This window comes from Mytilus galloprovincialis, chromosome 4, assembly GCF_965363235.1.
Source record: "Mytilus galloprovincialis chromosome 4, xbMytGall1.hap1.1, whole genome shotgun sequence".
Classification (NCBI taxonomy): Eukaryota; Metazoa; Mollusca; class Bivalvia; order Mytilida; family Mytilidae; genus Mytilus; species Mytilus galloprovincialis.
The window spans coordinates 19,145,940-19,161,705 of NC_134841.1; the positions used below are offsets into that span (position 1 = coordinate 19,145,940).

Here is a 15,766-nt window from a genome sequence, read left to right on the forward strand (position 1 = left end):
TCGGGCCTGTAAAAATCAGACCTACAGGCCAACAGAATCTAACTAAAAATTTTCAAAAATTGAGCTGCGGGCCTGTAGAATTAGCAGTTCAGCGTGAAGACTGTGTGCATGGTGTCATATGGACACCTACCTGTTCTGGTTTTTGTACATGTGACTTTCATGTATTGCTGACATTTTCTGTGGGGTTTTGAGTCATATGACCTATTGTACAAATTTATTAAGATAATCAAAGATGCACAGAGTGTCATGGTAATTTTGATTTATATTGATACTTTTGTTAAAGGAATTAGAGAGAAAAGCAGAAGAACTGTCAAGAAAAGAAAGAGAAATGAGGAATATGCAGTATAATGGTATGTCTTTTTATAGGAACTCTCAGAGAATATACAATTTTATTGAAATTTTGTACATGGTTTAGGCCAAGGCTTCCAAAAAGTTCATATATTCCGGACATTTGTATTATGTCCGGTAAAAGTCCAGCTGGGCAAAGCATAAAACAGTCATATACTTTTTAGTTTTCAAGGCAGCAGTGTTTTCCCTAGAGGGTTTATGCATGGTGGTACCCCCATGCATTAATTTAGGCCCCCATCCTTCAAATCTTGAAATTCTTTATTACTCTATACAAGTCCCCATCCTTCAAAATTCAAGCCCACCATCCATTCAGCCAATCCCACCATCCTTCAAAACATTTCTAGGGAAAACACTGCAGGCTTTCTTAAAAGTCGGTCATTTTAACATAATTCATGAATTTCTTGACCCAACCTTTTGCCTTTAACAGCCACACATTTCCGGTCATAAAAGTGACATGATGATTTATTACTATCAAAACAATCCCTACTTCAATACTTTCTAATTTTAATCAAGGCTAATTAGTTGTTGGACAGCTGAAATCTACCTGTTTAGGTGACAGGTAAACTATTTTCATTACCGAACATCGTACAAATTGATCGACCTATTCAAAGTTATTTTTTACATTTCAGGGGTTTGTATCTAATTAATTTAGTACAAAAGATTAAAATTATAAGAAATATCTTTATAAACATGATTTGATGAAAAAACTTAAAAGGTTTTAAATAAAAAATCGTCAGAACTACGTTTTATGATCTAGAACACACCTGTGCGCAGGTGGAAAATTTAATTATGCATCCTACATTTCTTAAAAAACGCTAAAACTATCATTGATACCTGTATCAAATGTATGTTTCAAGTATATTGTTGAAGAAATAACGTGAAAAGAGTTTTTCTTCACTCAGTCTTGTTTTGAAAACGTACAAGGATTTTACATATCCGTTTCTGGTCCATGTTTTACCATTGTCAAGTCAACATCAGGTGTAAGGAAATGTGATTTAAAAATGAAAGTAAAAGTTTTTTACAACGTCATTTTGCACAAATAAAGAGTCTTCAGCAGATATGAGCACACTGATGTGCTGCCAATTGAACAGTTTACATCAGAACATCAAATTAATATCAAAGTAAAGTTTAATATCTTTTTTTTTTTAATCTAATGAGGTAATGTCAATTGGCCAGTCGGATGGCCAATTGCAAGTGATTTCCATGATTGCCTTTTGTGACTTAGTCTTTAGGGATTAAAATCGGGATCAGATATAAAATTTTCGGCTGGCTCAAATATTTTTGGAAGCCCTGGTTTAGGCTACAAAATTGTAGCTATAAATAAGTTACAGTGATTTTTATAGGCACTTACATTTATATATTTAAGGAATGATCAGATCTGTTCCAGTCTGAAAGGTTATGTTTGTAAAGATGATCATGTTGAACGTTTTCATTACTGGGACTTAAAGTGTGATCTCATAATTAGCAATTGTAAGTCAAGAAACCAAGTTCATGTTTAATGTTTATGTATTTTTTTTTCAGACCGACAGAACAACTGGCCACCATTACCTGGATTTTGTCCTGTTGGTCCATGTTTTTATCAAGATTTTAGTGTTGATATTCCTTTAGAATTCCAGAGGACTGTAAAATTTGTATACTACTTATGGTGGTGTAAGTTTATATTGTTATTGCATTACAAAAAAATATTGTATAAGAAGAGTATGTATTTACAGTACTGTACATTGCTTTCAACTGGATAAATTCTTAATGATAATTTAAGCACCTGATTATATTATTTCTGTGAAATCACTTAAAACAACATCTTTAACATACAGCAGTTCTTCTTTGTTAAATGAATGATTTATTAAGCTTTAGAAGAAAAAAAAGTTGAATTCTCCAGTATTTTTGGTGACACCTGTTATTTTATTTTGTAATAACAAGGATTTACTTTATCATGTTTATATTTTTATTTTATAAGTAAACTTTTAGGCATTTTGAAATAGTCCTTTTTTCAGTTATTTTCATCCTAGTTTTATGCTGGTCTTTCTTCTGTGCAATTTTTTTTTATTAAAAGGTGTTAAAAAATTTTAATGAATGCTATTAAGAATTTGGGAAGGAAATATAAAATTGTTGAAATTGATTTCCAATATATCTGTTTTCTAATTTAGCAATCAATTTGATTCCTTTCTGTTTCAGTTTATGTATTAGTACTACTTCTAAATGTGTTGGCGAGTTTAGCTTTTTTCATTGTTGATGGTGATGGTGGAGTAACATTTGGATTATCTATTGTTTGGTTTGTCTTATTTACACCATGTTCTTTCCTTTGTTGGTATAGACCAGTCTACAAAGCTTTCAGGTAAGATTGTTACACGATAGAATCATTACAATTATTTGCTTGAAATACTTATCCACTAATTTTGTTAATATCAAATATGTTATGCACAAGGAAAATCAACAAAATCTATATTAGAATAGAAAGAATAGGAGGTAAAAAGCACATGAGAAACAAAAGTAATACTAAAAATAATCCTTTCAAATATTAATGAAAAACAATCCAATTTTTAACCGGATTTTTGTGACAAAAATGTCGGTTATTGATTTTGGGATGTACGGCGGGCGGGAGGCAATCAAATGTTGTCCGTGCATTAACTCATGAACCGTTCAACCAAAGCTTTTAAAATTTTAATATGTTATTACTGACAACTAAACGAAGGTCAAGTTAATAATGGCGATTTTAACTTTTACCGTTCAGGAGTTATGGTTCTTGAAAGGCGGCAATCAAATGTTGACCGTGCATTAACTCATGAACCGTTCAACCAAAGCTTTTAAAATTTTAATATGTTATTACTGACAACTATATGGAGGTCAAGTTAAATAATGGCGATTTTGACTTTTACCGTTCAGGAGTTATGGTTCTTGAAAGATTGAAAAATGGAGTTTTCAGTCGTGTCCGTGCATGTACTCATGAACTGTTCTACCAAAGCTTCCCAAATTTTAATATGTTGTTACTGATGACAGAATGGAGGTCAAGTTCAATAATGACGATTTTGACTTTTACTGTTCAGGAGTTATGGTTCTTGAAAGATTGAAAAATGGAGTTTCCAGTCGTGTCCGTGCATTTATGCATGAACTGTTCTACCAAAGCTTCCCAAATTTTAATATGTTATTACTGATGACAAAATAGAGGTCAAGTTCCATAATGACGATTTTGACTTTTACTGTTCAGGAGTTATGGTTCTTGAAAGATTGTAAAATGGCGTTTCCATTCACGTTGTAGCTTTTCAAATATTATCATTTCAAAATGTTGATACTGATGACAAAATGGAGGTCAAATTTGATATTGATGATTTTCACTTTCACCATTCATCAGTAATGGTTCTTGTGATATTGCCAGGACACAAATAAATGTAAATAAATCCGGTTTGCTGTCGTTGTGACAGCCTCTTGTCACATTTTAACTTCACATAAATATGAGAAGTGAATTTAAAACATCCAATTGCAATTAAATGTATATTTAGATGAGAACATTTTAATGCATTTTTTAAATGTAAACCCTGCTTTTTAAAATGTCCAACAAGTTAAGCTGAAAATGCGGCTATTTCACAAGATAACAGCTTCCTGTAAGACATGTCACCTTAACTAGACACATTATTCTAATAAGTCATTGCTCTTACTTCTTAATTCTACATGCTTAGTGGAGAAGTTTTAAGACTTTGGATCAGTCCCACTGCCTCCTGCACTAAAGAGGAGCGCATGATCACATGGGCGGTTCAAATTTCACATTAGCCTATGTAATTTTTCACATCTTTTTACATTTGTACTTGAAACTAATATAAATGTCAACTTTCAATAAAACAAGTAAAAAATATAAGAAGATGTGGTATGAGTGCCAATGAGACAACTCTCAGTTTGAAGTCACGAAGATTATTAGATGATAATTCAAAATGTATATTATCTATAATGTGAAATCTAATTAAAAAAATCCTGAATTATTAATTCTTATGCACAAATATGGCTGTTGTGTAAATGATTTTAAAATATGCAATTTAATATGTTATTTTATCGTTTATTTTGAATAGAATTGAGAATTGTATTTGAAGATGAACAGCCATTTTACTATCATCAAATTCTGAATTGATGGTCCTGAAAATCAGTTTTCTGTGTCACTAATTAACTCCATTTGTGACCATCAAATCATAAATTTGAACCAACAAATTTAAAATATCCTTCAAAATCATCACAACCAAAGAAGACAATTTCGATACTATAACAAAAAAAAATACAATAAGGTGTTAAAAACTTAGTTTCCCTAAGTCCTCTAATGAATATTGAAGCTTTCAGAAAACATCAAAATATATTAAACACATATAGGAATTATTGATACAACCCTAATGGACTTATGATGTTTTATATTGCAGGAGTGATAGCTCGTTCAACTTCTTTGTATTTTTCTTCATATTCTTTTTCCAATTCCTTGTGTGTATAATCCAGGCTTTAGGAATTTCTACTATTTCTGTGTAAGTATATGTTATTTAGTTGTTGTTTTAAGATTAATGCATGATATTTTTCTTTTTGTTTTCAGGAGTGATAGTTCCTTCAACTTTTTTATTTTTTTCTTCATTTTCTTCTTCCAATTTCTTGTGTGTATATTGCAAGCATTGGGAGTAACTGATGTGACAGTGTAAGTATCTAATTACCAACAATGCACTTGTATTGTCCTCACAAGCTAATACTGAGGCCACATTTGAGCATTATCTCAATGGTAACCTTATCCATTGCATAAGTCTTTCCAAGACTGTTCTATGAAAACATACAGGGGATCCATCAAAGGCGTCGTTGAAGCTAAAATATTAATGTGTGTCAATTTTATTTCATGCATTGCGGCTAGGGGAGAGGACATTTAGTGTTATCCCTGGACTGTCCAAACTTCTGCGCATCCTATTTTGTTTCCTCACTCTAACAAAAATATTTTCATCCAAATTTTATGAAACTCTCATAATGCCTAGAATCAAAACTCTAAAACAGAGTTTGAATTTTGGCAGTGATTCAGTTACCTTTATAGAGTTATGCCCCATGACAACTAAGAAAGTTGCAAATTTTCAGTCTGCATTCTTAAGTTTGGCTCTTAAAAACTTTATGAAACTCATATTCAATTCTTAGAACCACAACAATCAAACAGACTTCAAATTTAGGCTGCGTGTAATTGACCATTGTTAAGTAATGTCCATTTATAAGTAACTTGAAAAATTGCAAAGGTTGAGAAGTGCATTGTTGTCCTCCAACTCAATCATCTTTCAATTTTTTATGGTAAAACTCAAAATTTGACTTAGTATGTGGCAACACGATTGTAAAAGTGCCTTCCCTGTGTACCTTGAATGTTGGTGTGGAACAGTCATTGGTATAGTCACTCAAACCTTTAGCTGGATTTCAGCTTTCAATATAAAAGCAAAAGCCAAATTATATTCCTAACCCCCAAAGATACGCTTACAAGACTTGTACAATAATGCTTAAAAATTGCTTTTTCATGTTGGAAACATTCATTTGCACAGGCATGTTTTACTATGAAATAATATTATAGGGTTATTGCATGAATATTGGGGAATATTGTCCCGAGTAGAATTTTATATTGCACGAGCTTGCGAGTGCAATGTATGTTCTACGAGGGACAATATTCCCTATTATTCATGCAATAACCCTTTTATTGTATAGCAATATAATATTGAAAGTAAAAATTGGTTTAAACTTAGATTTTGTCTTTGATGACGTCATGAGATTTGAAGATTTATTGCTCTAGTGCAATATTAGAATTTATTGCATGCTAACTTTTGGTTACTTTCTGTGGGAAATATTATATTGCTATGCAATAATATAGGGTTATTGCATGAATGTTGGGGAAAATTGTCCCGAGTAGAATTATATATTGCACGAGCTTGAATTTTCCCCAGTATTCATGCAATAACCCTTTTATTGTATAGCAATATAATATTTGAAAGTAAAAAATGGTTAAAACTAAGATTTTTTCGTTGATGATGTCATGAATTTTGAAGATTTATTGCACTAGTGCAATATTATAGATTTATTGCACGTTAACTTTTAGTTACTTTCTATGGGAAATATTATATTGCTATGCAATAATATTGTTTCTCCTTTGAATGAAAGTTTAGTTTTATACAGTTTAGGTTTTATTATTTTGAAAAGAAACATCGACTTATTGTCAAAATTTTGGTATTAGGATGGATAATAAAAAAAAGCTAGCACCATTTTGATCAATGAAGCAACTGATGTTCAAAGGAGATTGTTAAGATCATTCAGTCTGTGAAAATAATATCTGTCTTGGTACCTTGATATATCTCACAATACTGTGAAAACATGAAGAACTAATTATCTACATAGCACATGTTATACATTTTTTAGTTCATGAATAAGAATATAATTCTGATGACTTTAAAAATATGTCTGTACATGATATGATTTAAAGTATTTAAGCAATTATATTTCAGAGATAAGTTGTTTAAAATTGCAGTTTTGTAATTCACATTTTATTTCATGGTGATGGACTTATAATAAGTATCTCAGGTTCCTTTTGTTTTTTTATTTGAATTAATTTTGTTTGGTGATGGATATTTTTACTTGTTCTACAATAATTGAAACATAGATTGTAGTACATTCTAGTAATTTTTGGGGCCCTTTATAGCTTGCTGTTCAGTGTGAGCCAATGCTCTGTGTTGGAGGCTGTACTAGTACTGTGACCTATAATGGTTTACTGTTATAAATTGTGACGTGGATGGAGAGTTGTCTCATTGGCAATCATACCACATCTTCTTATATCTATAGATTGTAGTAATACAAGTTTTAAAACTGCATTAAGTGTGATAGGGATTTTTTAATTTGAAATTTAAAATGTGAATCTTGCTGAGCATGAAAAATATTTAAAACTTAGCTGTAGAGAGTGGTAAATGTTGTAAGGTACAAGATTCTCAATGATTTTTGGACAATGTAGTGAAGGTAAAATTTATCCTTCTTTTAAATTATTTGCAAGATTTTGTTCTTTTTATGAGACTTCAATTTTCAGCATTATAATGCATGGTCAACTTTTTAGCTCACCTGGGCCGAAGGGCCGAGTGAGCTTTTCTCATCACTTGGCGTCTGTCGTCGTCCGTCGTCGTCGTCATTAACTTTTTACATTTTGAACTTTTCTAGAGAACCACTGAATGGAATGAAACCAAACATGGCATGAATGTTCCTTATGAGGTGCAGACCAAGTGTTGTTACTTTGTAGCCGATCCATCATCCAAGATGGCCGCCAGCAGGGGACTTAGTTTAACATAGGACCCTATGGGAAATATATACAAATGTCTTCTTTTAGAGAACCACTGAATGGAATGAAACCAAACATGGCATGAATGTTCCTTATGAGGTGCTGACCAAGTGTTGTTACTTTGTAGCCGATCCATCATCCAAGATGGCCGCCAGCGGGGGACTTAGTTTAACCTAGGACCCTATGGGAAATGCATACAAATGACTTCTTTTAGAGAACCACTAAATGGAATGAAACCAAACATACCATGAATGTTCCTTATGAGGTGTTGACCAAGTGTTGTTTCTTTGTAGCCGATCCATCATCCAAGATGGCCGCCAGCGGGGGACTTAGTTTAACATAGGACCCTACGGGAAATACATACAAATGTCTTCTTTTAGTGAAACACTAAATGGAATAAAACTAAACATAGCATGAATGTTCTTAATGAGATACTGACCAAGTGTTGTTACTTTGTCGCCATTGCAACAACATCCAAGATGGGCGCCAGTGGGGGGGGGGGGGGGGGGGGGGGGGACTTAGTTTAACATAGAACCCTATGGGAAATGCATACAAAAGTCTTCTTCTAAAGAACCACTGAATTGAATGTAATCAAACATAGCTTGAATGTTCCTTTCCTTATGAGGTGCTGGCCAAGTGTTGTTACTTTTAGCCAAATTTACTATTTTTTTATATGATTTCAAAAACCCAAGTAGAATCAGGTGAGCGATACAGGCTCTTGAGAGCCTCTAGTTTCTTGACATCCCAATAGCAAAATAGAAGGAAATTTTTTTTTTACCTCAGATTGAAGGTTGACCAATAAAGAACTAAGATATACATGTTAGGGAGAAAAAGTTCACCATTAAGTGAAATAAAAATGTTAAAGGTCTCGCCAAATGGAGGGCGCCCTATATTGATCAGTCTGTCCGACCATAACAAATTGTGTCCGCTCTATCTAGAGAACCATTATGATTTCAAAGTTTATACTTTACATGCATATAAACCAATACCAGAGGTTGTGTCCTAATTTATGTAAGACTTCCTTGGTCAAAGGTCAAGGTCAAAAACTTTGGTTTCAGTCAATAAGCCCATATCCAATGGTAAAGATACAAATTTTTACCTCACATTAGTCAAAGCTGAGCCCACAGAGATAGCTCCCATCTCAAGGATGTCTAGTTAGTTTGAATATATTTAAGTGTAAATATTATGTTTATATGCAATGAAAATAAATAGTCGCATAATGTTCTGTTTCTGATCTACAAAATTCTGTTCACCAGGGTTTTTTGTACATATGCAGTATACATGGATAAGAAAGAAGGAAAATGTTCAATATTTTATGTATTGATAATATATTTAGAAAAATAATTCTGTTGATGTTATTTTATTGTTTTTTATAACGATACTTTTCTGAATACCGTATAAGGCCTGTTTTGACAGAGAAGTTTGTTTAATTTCAGTGGAATGATAAGTGGACTAAAGCTGATCGCCAACAATGTTGCAGCAGGACTAATGATGATCTTCGTTGGCATTTTATTTGGCTTTATTGCAGTTTCTAGTTTTATTGTCTTAATCAAGGTAGATGGTGACAAAGGGACAGTCCTGCATCAGATGTTTTATTTTGTTATGCTTACAGAAAATACTACCAAACAAGCACTCAAAATTTTTATAAATATTTATTACTTAAGATTATTTGGTGAAGCAAAAATTGAATAAAATAACGTAAGACCAATTAAAATTTATTGATAGATTTTCATCCCCGCCCGCCCCTCTGAAATCGTCCCGCCCAGATTTTTTTTATTTTGAAAAATTTACGATTTCCGGATTTTGTTAATTTCCGTTACCGGTAAACGTCAATGATTTCGTTTCTTTCAAAAAACTTCCTGTTTCAATTATCGTTTTTCGTATTTCTTCGAGTAATTTAGAATAACTCTCCAGATCTATGATGACAACATCATCTACCGAGAATAGAGATTGATTACGGGAAGGGCATAAAATATTCGGGTTACGATTAATACGCTGTTCCAAGAATGCAAATCGCTGCAGCATGACACAAATTTCTATGATTAGAAAACATTTTGTAGATTTATCCATGGCTATTCTTTTTTTGTTGAGAAACAGCAAACAACATCTGCCCCAATACATGTAGAACAGTGTTTGCCAATCAGAGATATTAATTTGAAAAATTATGTACGATTCCTTGTACGTGTATATACATGCTAGAAGCTTATACTCTTGCATATATGAAGGAAACGTCACAAGATGGTTTGATATGAAATAAAAAATAAAAAATAAAATCCTCCCACCCGCCCCATTTTTTTCAAAAATTGGATGAAAATCTACTAATTAAATTTAGTTGGCCTAATGGGTAAAAAGGTTAAAAACTTGTAGGTGTAATTTTTCACATGTAAAAATATTTTGATGAATTGTTTGTAGTATTTCCTTCATTATTTTAGTTTTTTTGCTTATTGAAATAGGAGGGAGGCCAACCTTTGCATGACAATCAGACTTTTAAATACTATGTATTGCAGGTATAAGGGACGACATCAAAAGATCGATGTAGGATAAAAAACTTAAATCAAATAGTTTGGGGGTGGGGGGTCAACATTGCTGCAAGTTTTGTTAATCTAAAATCGATTTTACATATATCCCTATTGGTCATTCAATTTTTCCCAAATTAAGTTAAGAGGGGGGTTGTGAGGGTCAGTGAAAAAACTATGTGAATTAAGTTTTTTATCCTTCATTGAACTTTTGATGTCGTCCCTAACTTTTCAGCTGGCAGATTTCACTATATTTGTGGTGTTTACAGAAACATTAAAAATAGTACTCCAGAAATCTTTATTTGTAGAAAGCTTATCATACTCTGATGAATAAATAAAAAATTCTATAGATCTGAACTAGTTTGACTATTTTAAAAAAATCAATGAAATTTTATGAAAACAAATTAGTGAAATCTGTTTGGACAGTTAATTAGTAAAATAACAACTTTGTATTGACATCTGTATATCTACTCAGTATGCGACAACCTTGTGAAAAAATTGTAATCTTAGACTTAAGTCTTCAAGAAGTTGTGATTTTACACTAACCTGTCCTATAATGGTGACATGTACAGTAGATTCCTGGGATAACTAGGTTGATTGGAAGAATACCATATTATGTTATGTTTGAAATTAACTTGGAGCCAGATCATATTGATTGTAATCTGAATATATATATCAAAAGTATTAACCACAATTCAGAAATGTAATACCCAAAATACCATTATAATATACAATGACTGGCTCCAAGTTCCATTGGTAATAGGAAACCTCATCTTTTACATTTTTGTTTCCCCCTTAATTCTAGAACCTTTCCATGTTATATTTTAGGGGCTGGATTAATGGTCTAGGAGTTGTGGGTAAAAAACCTGCTGCAGGGGCCATTATGCTATTTATAGCTTTATTCTTTTCCATATGTGCTGTTTTGCAGTTAGTTTTACTACTAAGGGTATGTACATACTAAAAACTGACTTTTATAATTATGAAATGATTTGCTATTCCAACAGTGGATGGATAAATGGTTTTAAAGTGGTTGGGAATCATACTGGTGCTGGTGTGATGATGCTATTTATAGCATTCTTCTTCTCCTTGGCAGCTGTGTTTGAAATTCTCTTACTGATCAGGGTAACAATGCCTCATCCCAATACCTTAAGCTTGTATACTTCTTGCTGCAGTGAATTCAACACATGCACAATTCTCCATACATTTGATAGTAAAACAATTACTCTTAATACTACATGCTGCAGTGCATTCAACACATGTACAATTCTTAATACATCTGGTAGAAAACCAATCTACACTCCAATACTACTTGCTGCAGGGTATTTACAATTCTCCATACATTTGATAGTAAAGCCATCTACAAGCCAATACTACTTGCTGCAATGCATTCAACACATGCACAATTCTCCATACATTTGATCGAAAATTCATCTTCACTCAAATACTACTGGCTATAGTGCATTCAACCCATGAACAATTTTACAATACATTTGACAGTAAAGCAATCTACACTTTGTCACTTCAAATATACTCATTTGTCTGCTCCTTAACCTCAAATCAAATATTAGAAAGAAAATTTGAATAACTTACAACTCTTTGTGAACATATTCATAATGTTTGAAATTTATATCAATGTTGTTTTGATATGTGTATTGGCATGCCTCAAGTTTTCCCAACAACTATAGAGTTCTATCAAAGACTGTTGGACAAAAAACTACACTAATTTGAAATTTCACAAATTGATTTATAAGTGTTATCATAGTTATAGAGAAGAGATGTCCATTAAGTTTTTGTAAAAAGTTATATGAAGAGTTTGATTGCTTGTACACTTATTACTATAGTGATCCTGCATGTTAAAGAAATATGTATGCCAACCATCCTGTTCACAATCAAATAATCCTGTAGCCATCACAATTTCAGACCTCTCTTCAGTTTTCTAAAAGTTCATTTTATTGGAAAAGTGTTGAAGATCTAATTCAATGTTATAATATTTAATAGTTATAGAGGAAATTAATCTTTTGTATTACTCCTTGACTTTAAATCGATATTTTATATAATGTCTGTATTTTATTAGAATGGTAAGAGGCATTGATGCCAGTTTTGTATTTGAAAAGTAATTAAAGGAAATATTGGAGGTCAAATTTTAGAATTGCTCTAGTAATATACTTCAATTTGAAATAAATGTCTTTGGCACAAAAAGACATATTATCTTTTTTTGTTTCAAGTAACTGTATATATTTGGAGAAAACAAATTGTCTACTTTCTGTTTTCCATATGGTCAAAAATTAATGTTTTATTTGTATGACTTGATTGATTTTGTTCAAATTGATGTAAGTGTTTATATTGAACTTTGTCTGTTTGTTGTTTAGGTGCACAGAATATACAGAAGTACTGGAGCCAGTTTTGCCAAAGCTCAACAGGAATTCTCCACGGGAGTAATGAGGAATGAACATGTACAAAGTGCTGCAGCCAATGCAGCAGCAGGGGCAGCTAAAGGAATGGCTAGTCAGTATGGATCAAATAATAAATACTGAACTCACTCAGAGTTGTTCCAGCCAAAGTTCCTCAATTAGAACGCTTGAAAGTCATGTGATAAAAAAAAGAAGTTGGATGGTGCAGTTGTGAGATTTTGTTATTTATTTGTTTAATCATTTTGTTGTTAAGAACTTATTTAGTTTATAATGATATCATATCATGTTGCACATCATATTGTAGTACAGCTGTGTGAATAACTACCTGGCAATTAATTGGGTTAGATCAGAATTATTACAAAATATAACATTTACAAGTCTTACTTACATTGACTTAGGCCAAAGTAACAGTATTCTTATATTTCATCCCAGTCTTGTGTAAATTTTTATTCCACATCTTTAGCATACAAAGGAAACATTTTCATTGAAACATAATTTTTACATCAGAAATAGTTACCAAAATATGCTGTCAGTCTATTCCAAAAGACAATGGTTAAGAATATTTGAATTCAATGTTTTTTATTAGACTTTCTCTCAAAATTGAGTATCTATATTATCATCAGTAAAGCCATATCCTGCTGTTATGTTCCTCTGTGTTGGATTCAATTTTAATCCAGATATACTAACAAAAAATTTCAAAATTTCAATGAAGAATAAGATATTGGTTATCCTTGAATTATATCTTGTTTGTTTAACAAGTTTGATGGAAGTAGAGGTATTAATGCACAAAAAAGGCATATGGGTAATATATACATATATAGATACTTTATGGTAATGTCTTATAAGGCATATTATTTCTTTTAAAGAAATAACATTGAAGTAGATTTTTATGCTGTAAGTTTTTGTTAGACATGTTAGAGCAAAAGTTGACTGTCATAATTATAGTTGAAATAGTGACATTTGCATTATATACGTTTTGTTACAAAATAAATTTAAATAGGTCTTTATATTATAAACAATTCCATCAAAAGAAAGATAATACACAAACAAACTTCAGAGTATTACTGTTGGAAAGTAATCAAAGAATGATATTAAATGAAATGAATCTCTGAGCAGTCATCTTGAATTGACGAAAAAGCAAGGACCTTGAATTGGCTTTCAAAGATTGATAACTATTTTAAAAGAAATGGTTCAAACTATCAACATAATTTGCTAAGACTCAACGTTTCCGATAGCTTCATGGGTGTGTATTACATTGTAATACATCACAGTATTGCATTAGTTTCATAAAGTCTGCAATGATTTGCTATAATTTATAAATGAAGATATTTGAGAATATTAAAGGTTCTTTTAACAATAAAACAGACACTAGTTATTACGTCTTACAAGCAGAATAATTGCATAACTTTGTTGCTGTGCAGCTATTGAATATCATTTATTTTTATTATTTCAAACTAAAAACTAATGGCATTATAAACTTAATATATTTAACATCATTGCATATATTTTTAATGTGATATAACATGCATATGTATATCAGTATATTAACTCGAGGTTAGGGATAAAAGATATAAATAATGTGTAAATGTCCTGTTTTGCAGAAAACATATTACTAGGTCAGATATGACACTTCTTTTATAAGTTCTTTCTAGTCAATTGTTTATGTGTAGATACATGTAAGATGGTAGGACATACATACTTGAATATTTTCTTTGCACAATGAAAGGAAGAATTATTTTTGTTTCATTATATTTTCTCATTTTCATCATTTCACTTGTCCACTTCATAATAATCTTGATTGAAAGAACAAAAGGTAAATAACTTGGTCATAATTAAACAAATATGATGATACATAATCGTGTATACAATTGTAAATTATTCTGGGTTCATTTGATGTAATTATTAATGATTTTATGATCATATTGCTTATGTGAATAGCTTCTAATAAGTACTTATATGTTAACTTCCAATTATCAACAAGGCTTTGTATTTTTTGCAGATACTTTATAAACTGTTTCATGTGCAAAATGAATTGAAAGTGATATTGTCAAAAACTTGCTTGTACAAAAGGCTGCTAGAGCAATCTGTTGTTTATTTTTTCATGTTTAATTGGGAACAACTAAAGTATATATCTTTAATTTTATGTATACATGTATTCAGTGTTTATATAAATCATTTTTTGTTACTTTGGGTATGTTGTTAATTCATATATATATATATATATATATATATATATATATATATATATATACAGTATATATATATATACAGTTTATGTTCAATATTTCATTTTTCTTTCCAATTTCAGTTGTCTTAGTATACTATAAATCTAAATTTGTTTCCAATATTCCAAAGTGAAAAATATGCAAGACCATTTCACAAAACTAAATTCAAAATACCAGTATAAATGAAAAAAGGCAACAAAAACAATTGTTAAAATGAGAAACAAGATTTTTTTTCCCACACTGATTCAATGTAAATGAATTGTATTAATTGAAGGGTAGAAATGTGTTATTTTCAGTATTAATATAGAATATATTTTAGTGATTGTTAGGGATGATTAAAAGACTAGACACTTTTTCAAGAAATTATACTGGAGGCAACATATTTATAAATTACTTATTGATCCCATTAAATAGATAAACCATTAATTAACAAGTTGTGAATTTGTATAATTTATGTAGTATAGAAAAAAAGTCCCTTTGTTATGTTCTTGAATGAATAAGCTAGAAAGAGTACTGTCGTAACATTCCAACTACATTATAGTCAAAATCATAAAGATTGTAATATGAAAGGAAAATGTGGGGTATCATGAGTAAATGAAAAACAGGCAAACTATGAAAAAATGTTAAGAAAAAAACCAACCTCCAAACCTTGAAATTGTAAAATGCTGTATACACAGGATTTTTAGCTTAATATAAGAAGGTAACATTTAGATTTGATGTTTTCATGTTATGCACACATTTGATTAAAACTGTCATTGTACTGTATATTTGTTTTTTTTTGGAAAGCAATAAACCAAATGTTACACCTATCTTTTAATAACATATGAGTATGTCAGTTATAGAAGATTACACCTGTTGTAAAGAGGGTTTATATGTATTCATTGTAAGATTGTAGTATAAATTATAATTGTTTTGCTGTACTAAGCCTCTTAATAAATGTAAATTAAGAAAGCAATTTTCGTTTTCATG

The 15,766-nt window shown here is 31.1% G+C and overlaps 1 protein-coding gene across 6 annotated transcripts in view; it reads left to right on the forward strand.

Moving 5' to 3' along the window:
* Window positions 1–15,752, forward strand: part of LOC143071550 (secretory carrier-associated membrane protein 1-like) — a 29,051-nt gene extending 13,299 nt beyond the window's left edge. For 2 of the 6 annotated variants that reach the window (XM_076245919.1, XM_076245922.1), the window contains 6 exons: window positions 284–350; window positions 1,870–1,998; window positions 2,524–2,683; window positions 4,910–5,008; window positions 10,990–11,107; window positions 12,531–15,752. In XM_076245919.1, the coding sequence (XP_076102034.1) occupies window positions 284–350; window positions 1,870–1,998; window positions 2,524–2,683; window positions 4,910–5,008; window positions 10,990–11,107; window positions 12,531–12,695 (738 nt within the window). In that variant the 3' untranslated portion in view covers window positions 12,696–15,752. Of the gene's footprint in view, window positions 1–283; window positions 351–1,869; window positions 1,999–2,523; window positions 2,684–4,745; window positions 4,845–4,909; window positions 5,009–9,081; window positions 10,650–10,989; window positions 11,108–11,165; window positions 11,284–12,530 lie in introns of those variants that run through there. The other 4 variants (XM_076245917.1, XM_076245921.1, XM_076245920.1 and 1 more) reach the window with 3 other exon arrangements.
* Window positions 15,753–15,766: the final 14 nt, after the last annotated feature.